This window comes from Heloderma suspectum, chromosome 1, assembly GCF_057233095.1.
Source record: "Heloderma suspectum isolate Gila_16-S chromosome 1, 16-S_ref, whole genome shotgun sequence".
NCBI lineage: Eukaryota > Metazoa > Chordata > Lepidosauria > Squamata > Helodermatidae > Heloderma > Heloderma suspectum.
The window spans coordinates 391,748,164-391,773,892 of record NC_139458.1 but is presented as its reverse complement, the minus strand read 5'-3'; the positions used below and the strand labels follow the sequence as shown (position 1 = coordinate 391,773,892).

At 39.7% G+C, this 25,729-nt stretch overlaps 1 protein-coding gene across 2 annotated transcripts in view; it reads right to left on the bottom strand.

The window, feature by feature from the left end:
• Positions 1–1,867: 1,867 nt before the first annotated feature.
• The window catches only part of CDC42BPA (CDC42 binding protein kinase alpha), a 275,648-nt gene continuing 251,786 nt past the window's right edge, over positions 1,868–25,729 (bottom strand). For both annotated transcript variants that reach the window (XM_084828634.1, XM_084828633.1), the window contains 5 exons: positions 24,967–25,090; positions 23,560–23,677; positions 10,905–11,022; positions 8,471–8,628; positions 1,868–6,405 (listed from right to left, as the gene is read on the bottom strand). In XM_084828634.1, coding sequence (XP_084684760.1) covers positions 6,274–6,405; positions 8,471–8,628; positions 10,905–11,022; positions 23,560–23,677; positions 24,967–25,090 — 650 coding nt within the window. In that variant the 3' untranslated portion in view covers positions 1,868–6,273. The remainder of the gene's footprint in view (positions 6,406–8,470; positions 8,629–10,904; positions 11,023–23,559; positions 23,678–24,966; positions 25,091–25,729) is intronic.

The window sequence follows — 25,729 nt, the reverse complement described above, 5'->3', positions numbered from 1 at the left end:
CATTAGATTGTAGTAATGCTGTCTAAACGTCAAGACTCTGTCCACACGTATTGTGCCAGTGATTGTAAGGTGACAGTTTGTCACTCTTATTATACAAGATTTTCAGTTCAGTAACACACAGACAGCAATTATGCTTAATATCGTCTGTGCAAAAAATGGGAGGTAAGATGTGCATTACATTTGCTTTTAGAAAGCTCTGACAGGTAGTAAAGCTAGTTAAACTATGTTTTAAGCACTGACAATAATTTAGAGCATTTGCCGATGCATGTATCTGCAACTTTACTAGATGAGCATCCAAGATCCACAGCGGGAAGTAACATGCAAGAAGAGGTATAATAGTGACATGTTTAGGGCTAAGCCAAACTCGTGTACTCCTAGGGACAGCTCTTGTACTCCAGAACAACTCACTGGGACTGGTACTTGATATATTTGCCATGCTGGGCTTGCTTTTGTTTTAGAAATAACACCCATAGGATATCTGTGTGTGAGAGAGACTTGGACTGGGACCATGGTGCTTGGGGAAGAGGGTCACTGTCTAAACTACCTCCACCTGCTAATTGTCCCAAACGGTGTAAATGCAGCAAATGGAACCTTCATGGGCAAAAAGCACGCAGGGTGTGTGTGTACAGTGAGAAGGATATAACCTCCTTCCCTATTCACCACCGTCCTGATCCAGCTTGTCCCACCCCACAGTTGCTATTTCTAAAAGAAAACACACCCAAGTTAGGCAATTACACAGCAAACGTATTGTCTAGTTCCTGTCTGACTGCAGCATTCTAACATGGGACATAGTAATACTATCAGTAAATGAAAGGTAACTAACACTCGGCTTGAGACAAAAGATGACCTGCAGTTCAATCTGCCCTCAACACATGGTCTGCATGCTGCCTCACTGAATTCGACGTTAACAGCAAAAGAATTTGGTGGGTTTAGTGCTATGGAGCACTAAAAGGTCAAATGTAGCTTGTTCTAAATCTAGATTTGACCCTTTTAGTGTGCCATAGTGATTTGCTGCCAAATTATGGTGGCAAACAGCTGATTTTGCTTACGGCACCCCCATGGAGTGTAGCTGGTATGTGTGGGGGGGGATGGTCTGGGGTGCCTCTGAGGTTGCTCACCCCTAATCTGCATAATGCTACAGTTATCCTGCCACAGGCTGATTTTGGCTACAGTGCTTTACATACCATGTGCAAGATAATTTATTTGCTAGGTAGACAAAGAATGTAATCGGTTAAAATATATCACTAACATGACTGAAAAACCTCAACATATTTTATTAAAGAAGTGAACAAGAGCTACTGGAATCTAGCAAGCTTGGGTAACAAAAAGATATACTACCTAAGCCTTAGTCCCAACTGTGAAACCTCAGCACACGTAAAACATGTACCAGCAGGTCCTTAAGAAGAAACCATTTTCTGTTTAAGATGGGTTTACTGTATTTAGAAGCTACACATCTCAGCCAGCCTGTTTTACTGTAAAATTGCCTTCCCTCCACATCTGGCCATTGTTTGGCCCTTATCTGTACCATACATCTGTACTCTCCTCTTGACCACCACCTTCAAGGTTTTCCTCTCCCTATGATCGGTTTGTTCCTTCTGTGCCACCTGTATTTGCCCTGCCTCCCCCAGTAGCATTGTAGACATATAAGCAAGGGACCAGCACAGGCTGACTGTGGTTGGCATGTGGCCTGATGCAGTGAAAGAGCACATCCAGCCCGCAAAAGCAGCCTGCGGTGACACTTCTGATGTAAGGAACAAAGCATCTATGACTGAATTTATATGATCACTCCACCATTTCCCTGCTGCCCACTCACCCCATAAAAGATTAATCTGGTGGGGCGTGGAAAAAAGACAAACCATCTGTATTTCTAATAGTTCCCTGTTTTATTGCAATACATCAAAGTAGGTTAATATTAAGTGTTACCAACATAAAATATTGGTGGTCTGCCATTTATTACATCATTGACTGATCCACCTTAAATATTTCTGTGCAATAGAATCTACATCATTGTTCTGGAGCAGAGAATCTCTTACAATGTCCTCTACAACATTGAGGGCATAAATCAAAAATAAGAGAAGAGGCAAAAAGCAGAATCTTTCCCCCACACGCACACTTGTCAGCTTTTATACTCTAAAACAAAACAAAAAAGTGATTACATCTAGGCCATGCAAAACTGTACAATAATATTACAATGAAAAAATCCCTAAAAATATCTTTTTAAAAAATAAATGATATGAAACCATCATACATAAAAAGGCAGGTATAATTGCTGTGAAATACCAACACTGGTTTTTGGTTGTGGATTGCATCCTCATGAGTGAGACAAGTTCTTATGCAGGATGGGAGAGTTTTTGTATAGAAAGAAAAAGACAAGATGACAAGTTGTGTGGAATCGCCTTAATGCACAACATGGTCTTAAAAGTCAAAAATCTACAGTTTATCTGATCTCTGAAGGCCCCCTTGTAGACGAGGAGTTACAAGCCCAGGTCTATATTCCAGGAGAAGCCAGATGATGACGCTTTTGGAAGGAAACAGGCTAGTGCCATTATTAACCAACAGACACAAAGCCTTATTGCCCTGGGCTAAACGTCTCTCATGAGCCTCTCAGTGACATTCACCCCAAAGCATGGGCACTTCCTGAGGTCTCCAAACAGGGCATCCATATATGGAACCCACATTGTACAGAGGTAACTTTCACACTATGGTGAAATTGTCTAAGGCTAAGAAAATCCCAACAAGCCAGATTCTGGGCTCCTGATTTCCTTCCGATTTAATAACAGGCCAGAAACAGCAACTGAGCTGCTGCTGCTGCTGTGCTCTCTCTCTCTCTCTCTCTCTCTCTCTCTCTCTCTCTCTCTCTCTCTCTCGTGTTTAACTCACTGGCTAAAGAAACCTAAATATTTTTCCACATTCAAGGTCTTTAAATTGTCATCCTGAATTCAGTCTATCACCCAAATATGCATCATTTCAGAACAAAAGCTTTCTTTATGCCAAGGATGTATCTGTGGTGAACCTCATGCCTGAAAAACATTATTCCATTTCATATTTATCGTATGAAGACATCCTGTTGCTTTCAAATACCTGAGAGTTTAACACAAACGTTAACTGTAATTTTTTTTTTCAAAATCAAAACTCCTGTACTAAAAAATGCAAGTCAGGAACACAAAACAACTAACACACAAGTCAACCTGTAGAAGCCAGCTAATGAAAGACTGATTCAGGAGAAGAAAAATTAATAATACAACAGGAATGTGTTTTGAGAAGAAAAAATCATGTGTATAGATAGACTGTGTGCATTTAATATAGAAAAACACAATGGAGCCTCACGCAAGAGCTATACAATCTGAGGTTCATTTACAATCAAAACCCAATTTATTAAGCCTCAAGAATACTGGGGCAACGTGTTGAGGTGCCTGAATCAGCCCAAAGCAAAGCCTCTCAGTTAGGTAAATCACGGCTTCAAAACTGCATACGCAAAGAGGTGCTAATCAAATTAGTTAGGATTCAGTTAGGGATTGTAAAAGTGCTTGGAGAAATGTAATCATACATGAATGGAAACTGTGAGCAATGCATAGCACCAAATCTCAAATTCACCAGTTAACCATTTCAGAGATATTAGTGCATTTGCATTGGGCACAGCTGGAAACAACTGTTCATAACATACAACTACGTCCTTGTGCATTCCTGGATGATGGCATCCTAACAAACAAAAGTAATAAATTATGAAATAGGCTGATGTTCTATAAAATGTAAGTCTTAGGGTGCTAATTTCTTCCAATTACCTCTCATATGAACATCTGTGCTTTAGCTTGAAATACGTGCGCTGCGTCAGGTTTCCCTCTCAGATGAAGCACAGATCAATTGCCACAGGACTTGGTGGGGACGTCCAGGATAATTTCTGAAGTGGATCACCACACAGGTCATCTGTATAACTGAAGGCCTGGCAGCCTTAAAGCTCTCTTACAACATGACATTTAAGCAAGGTTATTTCTGACATACAAGTGGGAAATATAATGCTAATCTCTATGGAACAGTGGCTGGGCATGACGAGAAGAGGCTGGGAAATAAAAGAGTCAGGGTACAGGGACAGGCAGCATTTAAAATCCACTGGCTGTTTCTGAAAGGCTTGCTGAACAGGAAATTAAATTAGCATATTTAACAGGATGCTATGAAATGCAAAGTTGCAAATCTCTTGTTTATGCATGACAAGAAAACACACATAATCAAATCTGAGATCCTTGATGAGCTGAATTCAAGAAACAGGATTAGGACACCATAATTAATAGAAAAGCTGTGTGTGTGTCTTCCCTGCCTGCCCCCGCCCCTGCCTCCATCCATTATAAAATAGCTAAGTGGTAGCTTTGGATGTGGGAATCCACTAAGTGCAGGAAAAGGCAGAACCAACAACTAGCAGACTCAATACAGCTAGATGGTTAAAGACAATGATCTGTATCTCATAGTACTTTTTAATCTGTACCTTTCATGATTGCAGCTGACAATTTTCAGAGGGAACCTGGGAAACTCTGTTAGTTACACTTTTAATGTTTTTCTACTGACCAGAAGGGCTTGGAATGGTTTGATGGTAGCCATGAGATGTTACCAAGCTCCAGTAAACTAATATTCTAATTTAAAAAACACCACCATACAAACTATTTATCCACTTGAGCTTGGTCATAGCATAAGGCAGCAATAATTCCAAGGAGAAGAAAAATCATATTAATCTAGTCTGAAAATGCAAACTGCACTCATCTTGTTCAAGAAGCTGGGTTTTTTTTTGTTCTTGTCCTCTGTTTGTATGTTGCATTTGCCACTGTTTATTTCAGGGAGTTGATGGGTCTCCATTGTCTTCTGTCCAGAGAGAAATGCTTTGCCCTGCCAAATGCTTCTCTGCTGAATCCAACCACCACAGTATTTTATGGCAAAAAACATTAAACACACACAGAGGGGTTGAGGGTTGGGGGAGATGACAGTAATGAAAATCTTCAGAACAGAAGTCTTGAACCACGTAGTGTTCGAGCAAAGTATAAGACTAACAGCAGCATTTTAGCCTTCAGTGTGCAAGAGCAGCAAACTATATATTTAAAATACTCAATTTCAGAACTAGTATTGTGACTGACTAATGTAGATAGGCCACTAAGAGTGGAGAGTGAACATAAGAGCTAGTGGTTATGGCTAGATGGGTTTGAAAGCCCAGCCTAACCCTTCCCAAACCTCTTATCCATTTGCACTGAGTTCGGCTGTGTTTACTCTATTGTTTCTTGGGGATGAATATTGATTCTACACTAAACTGCCCTTGAGCCCATTTCATGCTTGTAGACTGGCAAGTCATGGGTTTTTCTTGTAGAGTGAGTAGATAGCAGGAGATAGTCAAAGATAGTTTAAAAATTAGGGTTATGGCTTTAGTTCTTCTACTGACAAGAAGGAAATGTTACAGAGCATATTGTGAGGATGGAGTCTTCCTCCAGGCTGTGTATTTTGAATCCAGTGCCATGTTCTATATCCAGATCATACCCTCAATCTGTAGATCATTTAGTATGAAAAAGGGAACAACACAAGTCTTCTTAAATTAAAGGATCTCTTAAATAGGAATCCATCTTCCGCTGCATCACAATGCTGCTTTTTCTTTTATTATATACATACGTACTAACTCTTAATTTTGTGTATTTACTTAAACTCTGTACTGTAGTAAAATATGCATCATTTTTAAAAAAACAATAAAGATTTGCTGGCAACAATCAGACTGACATTCAAACAGAGTGACTGGCTGAAAGGATGTGTATCTTCCCCTGCAGGGTGAATTTCACCCCATCACAAGAGATGAAGGGGTTTCACTGTGCTACTCTTGAAAAAATATAATACGATACTGTGTGTGTCAAAGCAAAATCTATCTGATTTTCTCTTACAGATTATGTTTTGGTCAGTCTACACTACTGTGTTTTGTTCGGAGTGGTGGGATGAGGTGGAATATGCCCATAATAATGGAAACAGCTGTAATCCTATGAAATAAAATCAATACTAATACAAATATACCAATATTTCTCATATATCAACCCCCACCCTCCACCAAGATTTTCTCTGGCTTGCTGCTACTAGGGTGAGGGAGCGGTGAGCTTAATGCTGCTTGTGCCAGAGAAGGCAAATATATTATCTTCCTCCCTTCCCTCCCATAGTTTGTTTTTGAAGGGAAGCTGAGGGGTGATGACAGTGAGAGCAAACGGAGAGTCATGGGGGACAGTAAGCTGCTGAGATGTCAAATCTGAGTGCTGAAGCAGTTCATGTGTCCCAACTCACGTGGTCAGAGCTCTCTAGGGAGAGGCTCTTGGTCTTGTGAGGAGAGATGGGGCTGGGAGGGCTGCTCAGGTTGGAGCTGTTAGAAGCTGTCGAATGCCTTGGAGAGTCAGAGTCCTGCAGCACAAAAAATGCAAGAGAACATGTCAGTGGGCAGGATCAGAAGAGCAAATGGTTATGGGGGAGGGAGGTCAAGGAAGAAGGGACCATACACTGCTAGCAAGGGGGCAAGAAGTGCACTTCCTCTCTCCCCACCACCTGCAAAGCCATCAGAGGTTAGGGGAGAAATAGCACCTACTCTAGCTTACCAAGAGGATGTTTTTAATATTGCCCTGCAAATCCAGTGGCCTGGACTTTATTTGGGATGGTACTCCCCCCTCACAGTACCAGACATTTGTACAAGGACGTTATCGAGCTACTTTGCTAGAAGTGCACCATTTAGGGCTGATGCACATTTTGACTCTATGCAATGTATATCCAGACAACTCTAGATCAAAAATCTGCCAAATATAAATGCATATATTTATCCTAGTTACTGTTATGATCTTGTTCAAATGGTAACTGATATTTTTGTTGTTACTTTAGTTGGTCTAAATTGGATTTGTTTTGGTTTTCTTTATATTTATTTTATTTGGGTTCATTTATTTACTTCATGATTTGCAGGAGAGGTGTCAGTGGTTTTGTACACAGGATTTCAGCAGGCGATATTTGTTGCGACACAACAATAATTACTGTATATCGTAGCTGTCTATCTGCTGTACATTGCAATATGCCTTAACAAAAATATTGCTTTAAAAACAGCAAAATAACATCTTGTATGAACTAGGATATCCATAGGTACAGCTGCCTCTTGGTGGCCATTTCTGCCATTTCAGCAAAACATTTTTCACCACTCACAATTACTGCAATTGTTACTGAGAAGCTGTGGCGGCATCTATAGAGAGCTCAGTTCTTATGAGACATTTGGCATGTGAAGATGTTATTTGACTTCGTGAAGTGGCCATAAGTTTCAGTTCAGCTTTCCCCAACCTGGTGCCCTCCAGATGTGTTAAACTACAACTCCTGCCATGGGAATGGCAGTTCAACACATCTGGAGGTCACCAAGTTTGAGAAGGCTGCTTTAGGCAGCAATAGAATAAAGTATTTTTGATTTCAAAATGAGCCTTACAGAGTTGGGCACCAGTTGTCTATGGGCTAGAAATATCAGTCTATCACTGATATATGGCTAGCAATATCAGAGTATTACTGGGATGATGGAACGCTTCCTTCTTTAACTTCCCATCACCTTCATGCCCAGTATTACCTACCACTAATCCAGCCATTGCCAAATTCTACAAAATCATATAAACCAAAATCAAATGGTGCGGATCCAGGTTTACACTGGATCAACTGTGCTGACAGAAATGGACTTCCCTGCCCACTCCTTCCCATGGTAGCCCATTCAGCCTCCTGAAAATGCTATACAGGGAGACAGGAGACCCTGCTGAATGAGGTTAACTGTGGTGTGGGGGAGAGGGGGATCTCTCAAAATCATGCAGAGGGACCTTCCACAAGTGGAGTTCCTTCTCTAGCAGAAGGCAGATCCTGGATCCAACCTAGCAACCTTTCAAAGTATGGTCGTGTCACAAAATATAGATTTTCTTGCTGCAAAACCAGTATAATATAATATTGATAGTTTTATTCTTTCTGCTGTATTTTCAGACATACATTTTCTATACATATTGAGCACAATCCATGAAAAGTTAACTTGATTTCAATGGGAAAGTTAGGCACATATTTAAATATCCCAAACTGAAAATCAGTGGCACTTAAAAGTGCCTAACGTTGCTTGGATTATGTCCTGTGTGTTTACTTAACTGTTAGAAACAATCGTTATTTTCTTGGATGCACCATGATTACTTCACCTCTACTTACAAGCAAAAGGAAGAAAAATCCACAAGTGCTGCTAAGAACTATTATAGAAATCCACTGCATTTCAAGCCACACAGACACTTCTTTTGGTAATTTCTGTCATATTTCAATAGGAAAATGCTCTCTCCTTTAGAAGCAGCGGTGGATTTTCTTCTTGAGGTCACTGAGCAGTGCAGCACTTCTGCTTGCCTATCTCAGATCCATTCCAGTACAGCTTAGTGCAGACCTGGGGTACTTACAGCCTTTCTTCGTTATCCTACATTATACCCACCTCTCGCTCATAGTCCCTCGTTGGTGCATCACTCCCTTGGTCCAAACCACCAGAGGACAAGGAGCCATCTGAAGGAGATGCCATTGGCTGACGCTTTGCTCCATAGCTACCTCCTGAGAATTCCCTCCGCAATGCGCTGCCATTCTGTGCAGACGATCCTAGAAACACACCCAGGAATTTAGCTACGTAACACATGTGAAGGCATTAGAGCTGCAATCTGCTTCTTATTTTCCTTAGACCGTTATTCGAAGCATTGCCAGTTGCCAATTTCTCTTTCCCAATCTCATCCTCTCTACTAATTTATCAAGCCCTCTGTTCTCCATCCCCCCTAGTCCTGTTTCATTAAGAGCCAAACTCTGAATTAATCTAAGTTTGTGATTGCATTTAATATGTCGTTTTGTTGTTGTTGTTAAAAGACGCTGTAGGTGGGGGTCGGGGAGAGGAATCAAGATACAGCAGTGTGAAGGGAAGTGGGTTTAACCCTTTCCCTCTGCACTGTGGTTCCAATTGTCCACTCAAAACAGCTGCCTACTACCTGAAGGAAGCTGCTATAGAAGGACTGGGTGGACTTTGGGTTTGTGGGATCTACTTTGTTTTTTTAGTAGAACCCTGAAATCCACAAACCAGAGACTAGTACAAAACACACACACTTAGAATCCTGAGCCCAGGAATTTATTCTGAGTACCGGAATTGAATGGAACTCTCAGTCCTTCTATCTACACACAAGTCTACTTACTCCTGGTTACTTCAAGCTTTCGTCATTTCAGCAGTAAGGTGGAAGGGTGTCATTTTGTTGCTATTAAACAACTGGAAGTCAAAAATCCTTGCCAGTTCACTGTAAATCACCCAAAGATCTCCCAACAGATCCAGATCTACCTCTTGTACAATAGTATCTTCTACTATGTGGAAAATAACAGCTTTGGAGTATGTTTCTGCAGATTGACTTTTCTCCCAATTCCCTCCCACATGCTTATTTCCTTAGGTATTTAGTGGTTTTTCATTAACTGAATATTGCAGCTACTGTTGATACTGAATTCAAATTACTTCTTTTTATGTGAGTTTATGCCACATTTTAATATTGATTTATTTCATGATGAAATTATTTAAAAAAATTACTGTAAGATGCCATGAAAACTATGGCTGAAAGGCAGGAAGAAAAATATTCCAAATAAACAAATAAATAACATTACAAATCCATCTTGGTCTTTCTTATATTGAGCACACACCAGATCTCTGATGGTGTGGGCTACCTGGCCAATATAAGCAGATACCTTGCTACCATTGGGGAGTTTCAAAAATGATGTGTGATACAAAGAAGTGCCAAAAGTGATGTGTGCCAAAATAAGGTTACACTGCCTGCACACAGTCACTTACACTTACATACATGGATTCAGTGAATTGCATTTTTTTAATGAATGCCCAAGGACTGCAGACCTCTTGGACTATAAGGAGTGTTGGGGCTGTTCACACAGCACGCTAACTCACTCTCAGTGGTTGAGTGTGGGTTGTTCTTGAACCATGGGTTGTTTGTTGAACCATGGAACCCAGGACATTTTCTGCAGAGTGGCTTGTTAACTGTACAAAGTGGCTTGTTAACCACCCTGAATAACCCAACAACAAGCCATGGGTTCTCAAGGTGGCTTGCTCAAGAAAAATAAGCCACACTGTATGGTTAACAAGCCAACTTGCAGAAAACGTCCTGGATTCAGACAACATGCTAACCCATGGTTCAACAACAATCCACACTCAACTAGGGATGCTGGAGAAATTTGAGATGGACTAAAATGAGCTCAGATTTCTAAGAATCTGACCTGCAGAATCCTCTGCAGACCATCCCCCTCAGGCCGTGAGGAGTCCGTGGACTTTCAGATCTTTTCCCTAAATTTACACAAACGTATTCGTAGCAAAATCCGCAAATTTCTGCTGAGACTGGTAAATATATGTGGGGAAAAATGGAATGGAATGGAGGACAATACACTAAATGTTACATACTAATGTAAATTACATGAAATGTCGCAAACCCTCTTACAGAATTATTTGAGTATTTTTCCGCATAACGAAAAAAATTCAAATCCGTCTGTGAACGGACACCAGAATGAATGACACTGCACAATCCACAAAACACACACGGGACGGATTTAACAAAATCTGGATATCCCTACACTCAACTACTGAGTGTGGGTTTGCATGTTGTGCGAACCCAGTCATTGTCTTTGTTCCGTTAATTATTGGCTAAAACTCACTGGGACTTACCACCTTACTTGCTCCTGGGACTTACCACCTCAGCTTCAGGCCCTACCAGGCACATTCTTAATATTATCTCTTACATTCTTCAAACATGGCGACAAATACATGTACACCCCCCAGCAGATCCCCCCTTCTTTTCAATACAGATGAGATATGCCAGAGATAAGGAAGAGGCACAACAACTTACTTGCTGCCAAACCACTGCTAGCACTCATGGAGCGTCCTGGTTCAGTACGGGATTTTGTGATAGATGGGATACTGACAGAACCACTGAACATGGTCCGACTTTCCTGAGGTCGAAGGTTCTGCAATACAGAGCCAAATGGAGATAGGAAAGAGGCAAATTCATTGAAGCAGAAATACTGGGGTTGCCAAGTTGCAACCCAAAGAAATTGTAAAACAGTGCCTGTACCTTCAAATTATCTAGATAGCAGATGGGCAAATATGAATAGGTTAGGTTCTATAAATAAGCACAGTGGATAAAACCATACATGATATAGAAGCCTTCTGCACCATGGTGACCTCCAAATGTGTTGGATCACCACTCCTATCATTCTCAGCCAGCAGGGCCAATGGTGGTGATGGGAGTTGTAATCCTACACATCAGGAGGGAAACAGGTTGTGGAAAGCTCTGATATGGTCAATAGTGACTGCAAAATACTGAATTATATATGGCCATAAGCAGACAACTGGGGGGAATAACTAGAGCAATTTGGGATTCCCAAATGTAGGGCTACATTCCCAGATGTAAGGTATATAGGGCTCACACCTAAATTTGGTGCTCTCTTTTAGAAACCTGAAACATATGACACATCTTAGTGTAATGTTCTTTAATTGTATGCATCCATGTGGACTGTTATATTAAATAGTGTTGCTGGAGACTAGCCATGTACAATATCTACCAATGCCAATTTTTATTTCATGCAAAACTTTGTGAACCTCTGCTACTATCCTAAGTAGGAACACCTCAATTTTTTATTTTCTATGGATTTTTGTAGATCTAATTTTTCTTTTTCTTTGCTACATATTAGAAAGTAGATAGGGAGACATTTTTCTCCCTCTTTCGTAATACTAGAACCCAAGGTCATCTCATGAAGCTGATCGGTGGGAGATTCAGGTCAGAGAAAAGGAAGTACTTCTTCACACTGAGCATAGCTAAACTATGGAATTCGCTACCACAAGATGTAGTGGATCGCCACCAATTTGGATGGCTTTAAAAGGGGGCTAGACAAATTCATGGAGGAAAAGGCTATCACTGGGTATTATTCCTGATGGTTATATGCTACCTCCAGTAACAGAGGCACTATGCCTATGTACACCAGTTGCTGGGGAATATGGACAGGAGGGTGCTGTTGTGCTCATGTCCTGCTTATGGGTTTCCTGTGGGTAGCTGGTTAGCCACTGCGTGAACAGAAATCTGGACCAGATGGGCCCTTGGTCTGATGTAGCATGGCTCTTCTTACGTTCTTATGTAAGAAATCTTCTGAAAGATCTCGAGAAGGAAGAGAATATGCACTGAAGTCATTCTCAGGACTCTCCTTTTAGAGGGTTGTTAGAACAATCAGGAACAAAGAATGTAAAACAACAGGTGTCAGATTTCATTCTGAAATTATATTATTTAATTGCATTTTTCTTTTGTATTTTGTTACAACATGATAGCAATACAGGTATATAAATTCAGTACTTAATGACAAGATTTAAAAAGAAAATTATATAAACCTCTACTATTTCATGCATTCAACTTAGTAGCTTACAGAAATATGCACTACCAACCACAAAACTCCTATTGATTTACTGGTTTGTCAGTTTTCCAAGATACCCACTGCCTATTTGACTGCATTCATTCTTTACCAAAAGACGATGACATTTTTTAGGGATTTCCAAAATACATTATTCTCTGGAAGAGCTAGCTTAAGCAGATGATCTTGGATACTTCTTCTGCATACAACCAATGATTCTACAATGCATGTCATTTTATGAATAAATACTTCCATCAATGTTAGTGTATTACATAACAATGGATTAATTGCCATCTAGCATGTATAAAGCGCTAGGTAATCTTTATTATGTTTCTTGTCTATTAGGGTCATGCTTATGATCATGCTTCTTAGTCCAAAGATATAAATGTCAGGTCCTTGCTTTCCAAAGTTAAAGTAATGATGTGATCAATAATTGTGGATAGTCTCCAGTTACAAGCAAATGAAACATTGCTACAGTGTTCTGTTGACCACTGGGAAACTTTCACCTGAATGGCTACTCATAGTCTTTTTTTCTCCAGTAAGCAGTTGTAAATTTGATATAGGCTGTAACAACAAGCGCTCACAGAAGTTATAGCAATGGTCCTAGTAATGCAAACCAAATGATAATAGAATGAAAATGGGTACTGATCACAGTACACCAAATTCTGCACCATAATGGAATACGGAATGAATGTCTTATGTCAGAAAAGATGAATCCGACAGTTTATTCAACAGCCAACAAATACACAGATGCTTGTTTGTGGGGAAAAATGTTTAACCTTATAGCAAGGAACAAAATCCAGGACTAGGATACGTCAATCAAAAATAGGGACTGAGAACTAGTTCAGAACTAGTTCAGTTCTCAGTGGCTAGAGATGTGAAAGCCTGGGAAAAAGTGGAAAAATTCTTTTTTATTTTTTAAAATAAATATTTTATTTATTTTATATTTTTTGTATAATATATATATATATTTTATATAAAAATATAATTTTGGGATATTTTTGGGATTTTTTTTAGGATTGTTTTTGTTTTTTTCTGAAATTTTTGAAAAATTGAACAGTTTAGATTATGAAATATTTTCTTTTAGAATTTAAGACAAAGTATTTATATATTGCTACCCAGCCTTTACTCCCCAAAGTACACCTAGAAAAAGAAACCAAATGCACAGTTACAAGATGGGGGATACTTGGTACAACAACACTACAAGCGAGAAGGATCTTGGAATTGTTGTAGATCACAAGCTGAAAACAATGTGATATGGCTGCAAAAAAGGCCAATGCTATTTTGGGCTGCATTAATAGAAGCATAGCTTCCAAATCCCGGGAAGTACTAATTCCCCTCTACTCAGCACTGGTTAGGCCTCATCTGGAGTACTGTGTCCAGTTCTGGGTACCGCACTTTAAGAAGGATGCAGACAAGCTGGAGAGGGTTCAGAGGAGGGCAACAAAGATGATCAGGGGACTGGAAACAAAGCCCTATGAAGAGAGACTGAAAGAACTGGGCATGTTCAGCCTTGAGAAGAGAAGACTGAGGGGAGATATGATAGTGCTCTTCAAGTACTTGAAAGATTGTCACAGAGAGGAAGCCCAGGATCTCCTCTTGATCATTCCAGGATGCAGGACACGGAATAATGGGCTCAAGTGACAGGAAGCCAGATTCCAGCTGAACATCAAGAGAAACTTCCTGACTGTTAAAGCAATGAGACAATGGAACCAATTACCTAGGGAGGTGGTGGGCTCTCCCACCCTGGAGGCATTCAAGATGAAGCTGGACAGCCATCTGTCAGGGATGCTTTGACTTGGATTCCTGCACTGAACAGAGGGTTGGACTCAATGGTATTCCAACCCTATGATTCTATGAAAGACTGTTGTTGTTGTTCAGTCGTTAAGTCGTGTCCGACTCTTTGTGACCCCATGGACCATACTATGAAAGACTAGAGATGTAAAATGTCTGGAAATAATGAAGCCATGGGGAAAAATATTTTTTAATCCTCTCTGTAAGATTCCCAGCATAGCTTATTCTTTCATCCCTTATTGAAATTATTGATCTAAAGTATATTGTACTGACATTTATGCTCAGTTTCCCAACATGTGAGTAGAGGCACCATTGTGCATTCTTGGCAGTAAATGTGCATTCTTGGAAGGTTGGGTTTTGTTCTATAGAGTCCTGTGTTTCTGATGCTGTAGCAGCCATTTAATGTAGCTCTAATCTATTCAGACAATAATTGCAAATTTGCTAACTGAGTTTACTTTTAAAAGTTTTTTAAATATAATGATAATTTTATAAGCAAACTAATTCATACATGAAATAACTTCAGGAACAGAAAGGCTGCTTTATGTTCCTAAGGCAGCCCACCCCAACCTGGTCCCTCCGGACTACAGTGCCCAGCATTCCTGATCATTGGCCATGCTGCCTGAGGCTGATGGGAGCTGACATCCAAAATATCTGGAGTGAACCAAGTTGGGGAAGGCTGCCTTAAAGCAACAAAGTGACATTAGATCTATAAAAAGCGCTAAAAAATAAGGATTGCTTATTTTTAATTTTTTCCAAATTTTTTAATTTTTCCGGAAAAAAATGGGTTTTTTTCCATGGCCTCAACATTTCTGGAAATTTTACATCTCTATCAGTGGCTCCTCTTGTATTCTGTGTGCCAACATAAACAGGCTACCATCTGGGGCACCCTGGACGGAGGAAAGGCTTTCAGCTAGTGGTGTAGGCTCTACTGATAGCGACCCTATGGAAGGGGAGGAACAATGTGTCTTGATATGTAAAATAAATAGAGAAGCTTGAAAGCCCCCCACCCCCTCAGAATGATGAGCATTTGACCAGTATATTATAACCAACAAGCTGGATATGTACAAATGGATCTCATTACAAATGGATCTCATTTTGTTTTCCAAAGTAACTTAAGAACAAGGGTAGACATTTTTCTATAATCCAGATGAAGTAGATCTAATAACCATAATCAATAAAGAGTGGTGGCAACTAATATGCTGGAAGTATGTAAGAATGATATTCATTTCTTAGAAGGAATAGTCCATCTAATTCTTATCCTCAAAGCAAATGCTTCACTGCCCCTTTTTTTTCTAAACAAATAAATCACTGCCAGTAAATGTGGCTGGTGAGAACAAAAAGTAGAAAAACTTTCACATAGGCATGAAAAGGAAATCCATGGTAGTTCTTTCTAACCAAAGAATCAATCCCTAATCTGTTGCCAAAAAAGTAAAACAAACAATCCACAATCAAACCAAATACATCTCAATGGATAAAAGAAATGTATTATTACAATTTATATCTTGCCTTTCCCCCATAGCATTCAAATGATTTTTTAAAAAGATCTGATTGCAGTTGATTGTGTGGAAATGCCAATTCAATTTTTTTTTTTAGGAGAAAAGAGAAGTCTGATGGTTTCTTTAAGAGCCCAAAAATATAAGTTGGTTTCTTGGAAAATGTGGTTTGATTCTTTTGCAGGGAAACAAATTCTGTCTAGCTCTTCAAGAATTTGCAGTAGAACTAATATATATGTTTACAGTATCGGCAGGAGGATTAGATTAAATGAATGTGGAAGTAAAGACAGGGGTAACAAAGCTGCCTGCTTTATCTATCTTTCAAGACTGGAGAGATTCAAGATACGTTTCTCTTTAGACTGGGATTATTAGGCCATAAATAAAAATATAAACATTTTATAAAGAACTTAACAAAGCAAGATCCTATATATACTGCCCTTGTTAACTCTGAGTTCAAATGTACCTTTGCAACCCAGTGGGTCAGAGGATAAAGCATGACCCGTGCCAAAGACCACAAACTAAATATTTTAATAGAAACAAGTCAATCAGTTTATTGGTACACAATGGCTGAAAATAATATGATCTTCATATAGATGATATTATAAATGTGTAAGATTACTGATGATCATGACTGGTCAGAAAATGGCATAAGAGAGCAATCAACAAAACAACTAAACAATATAAATGGTTTAAGAGTGACAAAAAAAGCCTTAGAGTGTCATTAACAAAGAAATTAAAGCAACTGGAATAGTAATTGTAGATTACAATGCTTTACCCTCTGACCCACCCGGTTGCAAAGCCGCAATTTTGAACTCAGGTGAGAAACCCAAATTAACAGCCCATAGTAGGAATAAAGAAGGGGGGTACAATCTCCTGCTCCCTTAAACGCCTCTGTAATTTCTCCTTATGCCAGGAACTCCCGCCCAGAACCCATAAGTAGTGCAAACTCTGCCTCCCCATCTCTCTCTCTTCAAACCTCTGTTAAAAATTTATCTCCCTGTGGAAATTTAGATTGTAAGCCCCTCAGAGCAGGGACGTGACATCTTCCCCCTTATGGTACCTCTAAAGCATGATGTACATTGGTAGTGGAAAGTAATATAATTTAGATAAGACTGAGGTTCATATTAAGTAGGCAGAATTAAACATACTGAAATGCATGAACTATCCTTCATCCATAGGCCTCCTTCTGTCACTTTGCATGCAATCAACTTTCAAACCAAGACTGTTTTGTTGCACAGAAAAACCCTGGGTTTACATGTTCCTCCCATCTGGCACTGTCACAGTTTAGTTCCTAAGTATCATCATAGTAGACAATAAAGTGGACAAGTGTGTACCTGAGAGGAACTGGAAGAGAGGCACTGATCAGAGAGAAGGATTTGTGTGTGTGTCCTCCCCCCCTCTTCCTCCTTCTGTGAATTCCTTAACTTGTAGTGATGGGACCTCAAGCCAGGTGGAATCATATCCTAACACTTATTGGGGCATAGTGCTGGGCTTCCTCTGAGTCCCCTCACCTGTTGGGTCCAATGTACCTGAGGAGGCTGGTGCTGAATCCTAAGAGGTCTTGGGATTGAGCAACAGCCCCCCCATATGCATTCAGCAGAATCTTGAGGTCACCTATAACTGCTGGGATATGCCACTGGGGTTCCTCAAAGTCCCTTTCACCTGGTGGGTCTATTGATCTCAGTGCCTGAAGATGTTGGAATAAGCAACAGCCATTAGTTAAAACCTGCTGCACAGAGAAAAAAGTAACTGGTTTGAAAGAAGGTAAATATTTAAGGGACAGGGAGTTGGGATGTGTTCTTTCCCCTCTCTTCCTGTGTAGCCCACTCTGTGTTGGTTTTGGTTTCACTTTTGCCCACTTACTTTGCCTGCTTTAGTTGTAACAAGAAGATGCCTGTTAATATTAAGTAAAAGTCCTTTTTAAAGCTTGCAGTTGTTTCTGTCTCAAGTGTGGCTGGACAAAACTTACTCTTCAACAGAGGGAACTGTGGGAAAGCAGGTGCCATGGCACTAGGCCTCTTCAGAATATCCTCACTTAGGGGGTCTTTTGACCTGGGAAATTCCTTGACAGCATGAGGACAGCATGGATTTGTGACCCTTGTCTGGAGACTTGGGGGCAGGAGGGATGTTTTGAATCACTGACATTTTGGGGGAAAGGTCGGGGATCTCTACACTGAAAGAGACTCTATCCTACCTTGCCCAGTCCTCCCTCTGCACCCACACACCTCATTTGGGGGTTACAAATAGATAGATATTGGAACAGAAGGGAGTACAAATGTATTTGGAGGCAAATTAAACCAACTGCAAAGCTTAAATCTCCAGATATTAGCTAGGCAAAAAAAAAAAAAAGGAACCACCACACATTGTTAGTAGCAGGAACACCTGGCTGAGCAGTTCATACCCTTAGATTCATAAAGGCTGGTGTACGAGGGAGAGAGTGCAGAGGTGGGGGATACGCAGGGATTACAGAATCATGGGAGAGGAGATTTTCAGCTGAATTAACAGTCATGTGATAGATGTGCTCAAAGTTGCTTGGAGAAGAGATGAGGCGGGAGTGATGATGAGGGGATGGACAAGGGGAGCCTGGCTATCAGAGACAACAGAGAGAGACAGACAGAAAGAGAGATGATGAGCAATGGTAGTTGTGATCTCAGGAATACAAATGATGGACCATGTGCCCACTAAAGATGAGGGTTATAAATCGATTGGCATATCATCTGCATATTGCCAGACTAATTTCCACAAACTCTATTTCTTCACCTGCTCATAGTCTGGCTGAAGGAACCAATTGACTAAAAAGGGAATAACGTGGAGAAGGAACCTCTGCAGTAACATCATAGCTTGAGTGGTGCTGATAGGTCAGCCTGCACAGGCTTGGCTTTCACATCCCCATCAGTCACACAGAAAAGGCAAGGGGCTGACATTGCCTCAGTTTGGGCACATGTGGTTTAGAAAGACAAGGCACTCTTGCACAGCAAATCTAGCCTCAACAGAACAAGCGCTTTATAAGCTCACTGGACAATGTAAACAATGTCATTCTCATCTCTCTCTCTCTCTCTCTCTCCCCTAGTATAGCTGTGGCATTACATAAATGTTTAGTAATAGTGGATAACTAGTGCCCTTGGGTAAGTCAAGTTAAGGAACTAATGTAACCTCCTTGAACGTAGATTAGACCACAAACCAGTGGTTATATTATTTTTCAGCTACTATGTAAACCTGCTGTATAAATGGACATTGTGGGTGTACTTTTTGAACAGTTCTTAAATTTATGGATCTATGTCCCTTTCCACACAGATGAATTACAACAGGCTCCTACCCTGAGAACCATACAATCTACAGTGCAATATAACATTAACAAAACGTAGCACTGAGAAGGGTTAAGGTATGAAAGAGAGAGAGCATGCACAAGTTTTCTGTTGACAAAGCCAGATAAAGGTTATGACTGAGTGTGTTTATGTTACTATTAATTCCAAGCCCAGAACTGTAGGACCACTTTTATCAGTATGCTTTTCCTGTACGGAACACAGACATCAGTGTAGATATAGGCTTGGATCCCAAGATAATTTGCTTGGATAGTGGTTGCCCTCCTGGGACATGAATGCCACATAATGAGCTCTTCCAACAGTACCCTCTTACTCTGGGTATTAGATTCTGCAGTCCTTGCAGTAAAATAATTTCTGAATCCTGCTCACCTAATCTTAAAAAAAACTTTTTAAAAAATTGAAGCCGGCCACTGCTGCAAATTTAAAGGGCAAACCTTGTCATATAATTCCCCTGGGAATTAGAGAAATGGCACCCAAATTCACAGCATGTGGTATTTTGGGACCATTTCAGCACAGCCCATCTGAATAAGGTTTGCAAAATTTGGTGCATTCCCTTAAGGTGACAATTTCAATTTGATTTTGCATTCATACATGCTTAATTGATATATAAGCATATATAAATGTATTGAAAGCCTCATTCTTCAATTTTTTTTAAGTAACATTTATTAAGGGACATGGGAGTGTCCCTTTAATTAAGGTGAGTCGCCTCCCCCACCAGGTTCTGCCATTATAAGCCTCAAAATTCTACTGCTTATAAAAATGACAGCTGTTGAGCTTATAACTTGAAACTTGGTGTCCATAATCTACCTGATGAGGTCTACTATTGTGTAAAATTTCAGACAAATCTGGTATAAATGGGCACAGATACAGCAAGTTGAACAGTGCTCAAAATTGATTAATTTTGTACTTTTTAATCCAAGCTGTGGCTCAGCGTTTCATATATTACCTTCAAATTCTGGGGGAAACTACTGATGTACTTTATTCAGGCTTGTCAGGGAGATGTGCTTTTCATTGGTTTGGTGAAATTCTGAGCAGTGGTTTAAAAGTTATCAAGGTTTTTCTGCCCTATGAAAGCCTATGGTAACAATTGCTGGCAAAGTTATGTCAGGCATGCTCAGTTTCACTCACGATGGAGTGCTGCCAGTACTGAATTCTACTCTTTCTGTCAGCATTCTGACGGTAGGGGAGGGTTATGAGGAAACTGTCAACTGAGATAAAGGGTGAGGTAATTTTGACGGCTGAAGTAATAATTCTCACTGATTGATAGATCACTGATGAAGAGAGTGATGAAGGCTATGCTGGAATCCTGTGCAGGCTTACTCAGAAGTAAGCTAGTCTGCACATACAGGGACATATCTATTCATTTGTACATATATACTCAGTTAATGACCTGTTTGTTTTTTAGTTTGTGTTTTTGATTTTTTCAGAGCACCATAATAATAAATTTCCTTTTAAAAAAACAAGGAAACTCACTGCTTTGTGGAGCTTGAGCCAGTATGAGATAACCTTAACTCTGGTCTTAAACTGGCAGGTTTTTTTTTAATCATTGAGTTCAGTATTTTACTTTGATAGTTACCCTGTGTGGATTGCCCCACCTAGTGGTAAAAGACAAGGTGTTCAAATGTTTTTATTTTCAATTTTTTAGTGCAAGACTGTCTTTAAAACTACCTCAGCAAAATAAACTTTCTCTGAACCCATTAGTAATGAGGAAGCAAATGTGGTATAGCAAATTAGGTCCACAAAGAAATTCAACATCTCAAAATTAAACAAAGAAATTAAACAACGACAACAAAGACAAACAGGAGCCAATTCCAAAGACACCTCTTATAAACATGCATTTTTCCAGAGACAATTGTCCCCACATATACTATTGGAACGACTTTTCCCTAATGAGCTGCATGCAGCAGGCAGTTCCACCAGTGGACAACAGACCTGTTTCCAAATTGCGGTCTGAATTATGCCCCTCACTCAGTGTCCACAGGACTACATACTACAGTAGAAATTGGGCAAAAAAAATATCCAAGCCTCCCTCCCTGGCATGTCTTCTCTGACAAAGCAAAAAATGCAGCTGGTGGCCAAATTCTGTTCCCATTCTGTTCCCATTCTCTTATTAGGAACTGAAATATCTGCAAACATATTATTGCAAGGGAACACACTACTCAAAGTGCTTAATTCTATTCTCATTCATGGACAATCTTCTGAGCATCCAAAAATTCAGGAGGGAGACCCCTGAATGTACAACCTTGGGTTCATCTAGGAGGCTATTCAAAAATATATCAGTTCTCCCTAATGTGGATTATGTTCTTGATGTAATGTTTTCCACCCCTGGGTTGGTGGTGGTGGATCCTGTAGAAAGATCTGCTTAAAAATCAGCTCTAAATTTTAAATTTTGTTGAAGAACCATATATTTGTATGTGGGAGGCTGTCACTTTTGCCTATTATTTGATGGCAATGGCTTACGTAACCACTGGTTTCTGAGCTCATCATCTTTTCCTACTTGCGATTTCAGTGACATCTAATTATTCATTTAGAAGCTCATATTCACCAACAGGCAAACGGAGCACCAGCAGTGTTGTATGATCCTTTGGGAGGGAGAAGAAATGGCACATAACATCGTCAGCCTCCTTACGCACTGAGTGGGGTCAAGGAGAGTAGGGTTCCATCTTCCTCTGCCTATTAGGTTTTCCAACATGGAGGGAGAAGAACGCACACCCTTGATCCTTGCCAAGGGTAGAGATCAGATGCTCCCTCAAGCACAGGGGGTATGATCTTTTATCACTCCCAAACTGAAATTATGATGGCTTAAATTTTGTAGGAAAAATGGAAATATCCACAGTCATTAATTCTTTTTAAAATTAAAGTGATTTAAGTTCAGGGTAATTGTTGCACATACCTTGCTTAACATACACAAATATATACCAATGACACTAGTGTAATGTTTAATTTTCACTGAAATTTACTTGTATACAAAATAGGCATCCAAGGAAGTCATATAATAAAACTAATCGCTAATATGTTCTTGCAAACACTTGAATAGGGGTTTTCCCTTTATTTTATTAGAATGATGCTCAATTTGCATCATTTATCTTGCACTTGACAAGATAAAATCAGCACAATATGAAACTACAAGGCTATTTATGAGTGCTTTTCTTAGCGCTAATGAGTTATCACTTACTACATCAGGACAAACTCTGAAAAACTAGAGAATTTGGTAATTAGAATATCATCATGCTAGGAGACCATCGGGAAGGGTAGCCTATTATACAGATAAACCCTGGATATGGATTTAAATTGTTTGCTGTAGTTCAAATGAGAAGAAAACAATACTGTTTCCTAGCACCTGCTGAGTTTCCCCTGCTCTCTCCTTTCCTCTGCTAGGCTCAAATAACCTAGAAAAGTATTCAGGGAAATAAAAAAGAAGGAAGATTTTGTATATAACAGAGCCGGACATATAATACAAAGCTTTGGAGGAGAAACAAACAACTGGTAGAAATAACAGTTCAAACCAAATGGGAAATTTGTAAGCCTTTGGCAGCCAGTAGAGTTGAGAATGTGGCCTGGCCAGCCCTTCTTGCTAGGTCAAAAATTGTCTGGAGAGATAAGGCGATCAATGCCTACAAGTTGTGATGGCTAGATACTACTTCCAGGATTAAAAGCAGCATGCCTCTGAATACCAGTTAATTGTTCTCGCATTCTGTTTGTCAGCTTCCCACAGCTATTTGGTTGGCCACTGTGGAAAACAAGATGTTGGACTAGATAGGCCTTTGATTTAATCCAGAAGGCTTCTTATTTTCTTTCTTTCTTTCTTCTTTCTTTCTTTCTTTCTTTCTTTCTTTCTTTCTTTCTTTCTTTCTCTTTCTTTCTTTCTTTCTTTCTTTCTTTCTTTCTCTTTCTTTGTGCTAAATGTAATAAAAACCCTAAGTGGTTCACAACCTCTTATTAAGAGGATGGAAAATGAGTACTGCTCTTGCTAGGTAAAGACATAATGCCAGCTTTGCTATTCCATCAGCTACTCCGTGGTCATTGTGTGAAGTGATTTCCTTAATAGCTATGGAGACCCGGTCCCAATGTTGGTAATTTTAGATGCAGAACTGATTTATGCACTTGAGCATCACTAGAACACTTGAGCATCACCAGTGGTAGCACTGCACTGTGCATTTCCAGTTAAATGTTTCTTGAGTGATAGGTGCTAGGAAAGACCTCTAACTGAGATCCTGGAAAACTGCTTGCAGTTAGAGTATACATTACTGGGCAAGATAGAACAATGGCCAGACACAGTATAAGGCAGTTTCCTACATTTGTATGAATTGGATCTGTTTTGACAGGTTGAAAAACCTGCCCAAAATCATTCTCAACCCCCTGCCTGTGAAGGTCACTCTTCATTTGATTGCACTCTTATAATGGTATGACTCACAATCTGATGCCCAAATATTCATTTTAATTCTTTTATGTATCAGTTACAGCAACTTGTGGACACACTGTCATATGCTTACCATAGGCAGGTCTTTGAGGATCTGTATACCATCTCCTGGGCCCATGTGTGCTATATGGTTAAAGTTAGTTGGGTTAGAAATTAATTTATTTCTCATTTCTGGATCTCGTAGCATCTCCCTGTAAGAGAAGATATTCATGTCAGGTACATTGTTCATGAGGATATTTGTTTTAAAAAAAGGTGGAATGTACTTTTCATATCAGTTACACTAACACAGAAATCAATAAGCCAAATATCCAGCCAAGTTTCAGAGGAGGAGGATTTTTAACTTCTGATGTTGATTCTATGCCAGCTCTCAGCCTGATGAAAGGGGAAAGGGTCAGGAAGAAGAGAGGTTTGGCTTAAAGGCTTAACAGCCCATGCCCATAAAAAGTCCATATGGTTACTGAGACTCAGAGTGCACTACGAGAGGGAGTTGAGACAACATTCAAGAAAAGGTGTAGAAGCGGGCTCAGTGATGACCTGGTGCTGCACAGATGGAAGCAGAGATGAAGGACAGAAGAAAAAAAAGAAGAATTAGAAGAATATTGCACTACCCTTCACATTTCACTGTCACAACAATTTTAAGAGCTTGTAGACAAAGGTGCCAATGCATTGTAGGATATAGAATAAGTCTTTTAGAGATTTTTCAGCATTTTAGAAAAATAGAAAGCTATGGTGCTTTAGCTTGGTGCCAGTCTTATGTTTGGCGCTGTTATAAGAGTTGAACAGAAAGAAAAGCAGTTGATCTGGCCACACCACCAGCATGTTCAGTTTTTTAACATTTCCCCCTTATAGTTATGTGCAAATTGTTATGGGTAGAGAGAACACATGGCTAGAAACACTGAAATATTAGACCTGCGCTTGTTGAAAATATTTTCTTACACTTATAATGCTTTCCAAATATGTCCATATACCCTGAAACACCATCTTTCAAGGTGTGACTTTTGTTACCTGAAAGCTACACCAGGTATAGCTATTAAGTAATTATTAACAACAAAGTATTGGGGAATATTACAGAAAATGGGATGCGAACTGCCCAAGAAGTAGAATATCAGAACTAGACTCTGAAATTAATATATTTGTATAATTACCAATGTAATCCTCTTTTGTAAAACTTTTTATTATCAGTCTTTATATATACATTATATGCACACACACACACACACAAAATGTACATATATACAGTACATGGAGGCATGCGTTCCAAATTACAATAATTGTTTTGCACAGATATTTAATGTAAAGTGGACTTAAATATTCAGACTGGCATATATACAAATTATATATAAAGGATAAATATAAGGGAAGAGAGACAAATGTCTAAAGCAGCTTTTTCTAACAAACAAAAAACTACATTGACAGCAGACAAACAAATCTTCAGGGCCTACAGGCATGTACAGAAGACAAGTACAGGTTGAATACCGACCTCCTCTGTTGCATCCTCTCCTCCTCGGGCACTCTGAATGAGTAACGCCGTTTATTGTTGATATTTCGGACCAGTTGCTTCCGGCTGTTATCTGATGTCTCAGGAACCACCAGTTCATCACCCTCTGTGAACAACATTAAAAAAACCCCAGAAGGTTCCATATTAAGTAACTTAATAAAATGTTTTAAAATATATTAGGTTGTGTATTTTTCTCTATTCTGAGGTTGTTATCTAAAGAGACCCCCTAGGAAATTATGTAAAACGGATGCATAAATAAAATATGAAGAAACCAGAACTGCATTGCTATGCTGTAATCCTATGCTAATTACACAATACAGGCAAACATGCATTAAAGCCACAATGCTGTGTTTTGTTTTGTTTTTAAAAAGAAAACATTTGTTGGGGGGAGGATTTTGAGCTGATAAGTCAGGGAGGAAGTGGGATATTTAACCCTTTGCCTGCCCAATGTTTTTGCACTCCAGATTGCCTCCCCATGGCTTTTACCCCTGTGGGATTCATGTGGAGGGAAAAGCTATGGGCGACAATATTTAGCTAAAAGATCTTTTAGCATCTTTAGAAAGAGGGGGTAAGGAAAGGGTTAAGTGCCTATCTACTTCTCTGCTCAAATCCACCTCCTTTCAAAAGAAAAAAGGCATGGGCTTCAGTATGTATGTTTGTGTATTACATTCAGTTAACCTAAATCTCATTGCAATCCCCTTTATCCCCTGCAAATCTGCTCCAGAGAGTTGGGAGATCCTCTCTT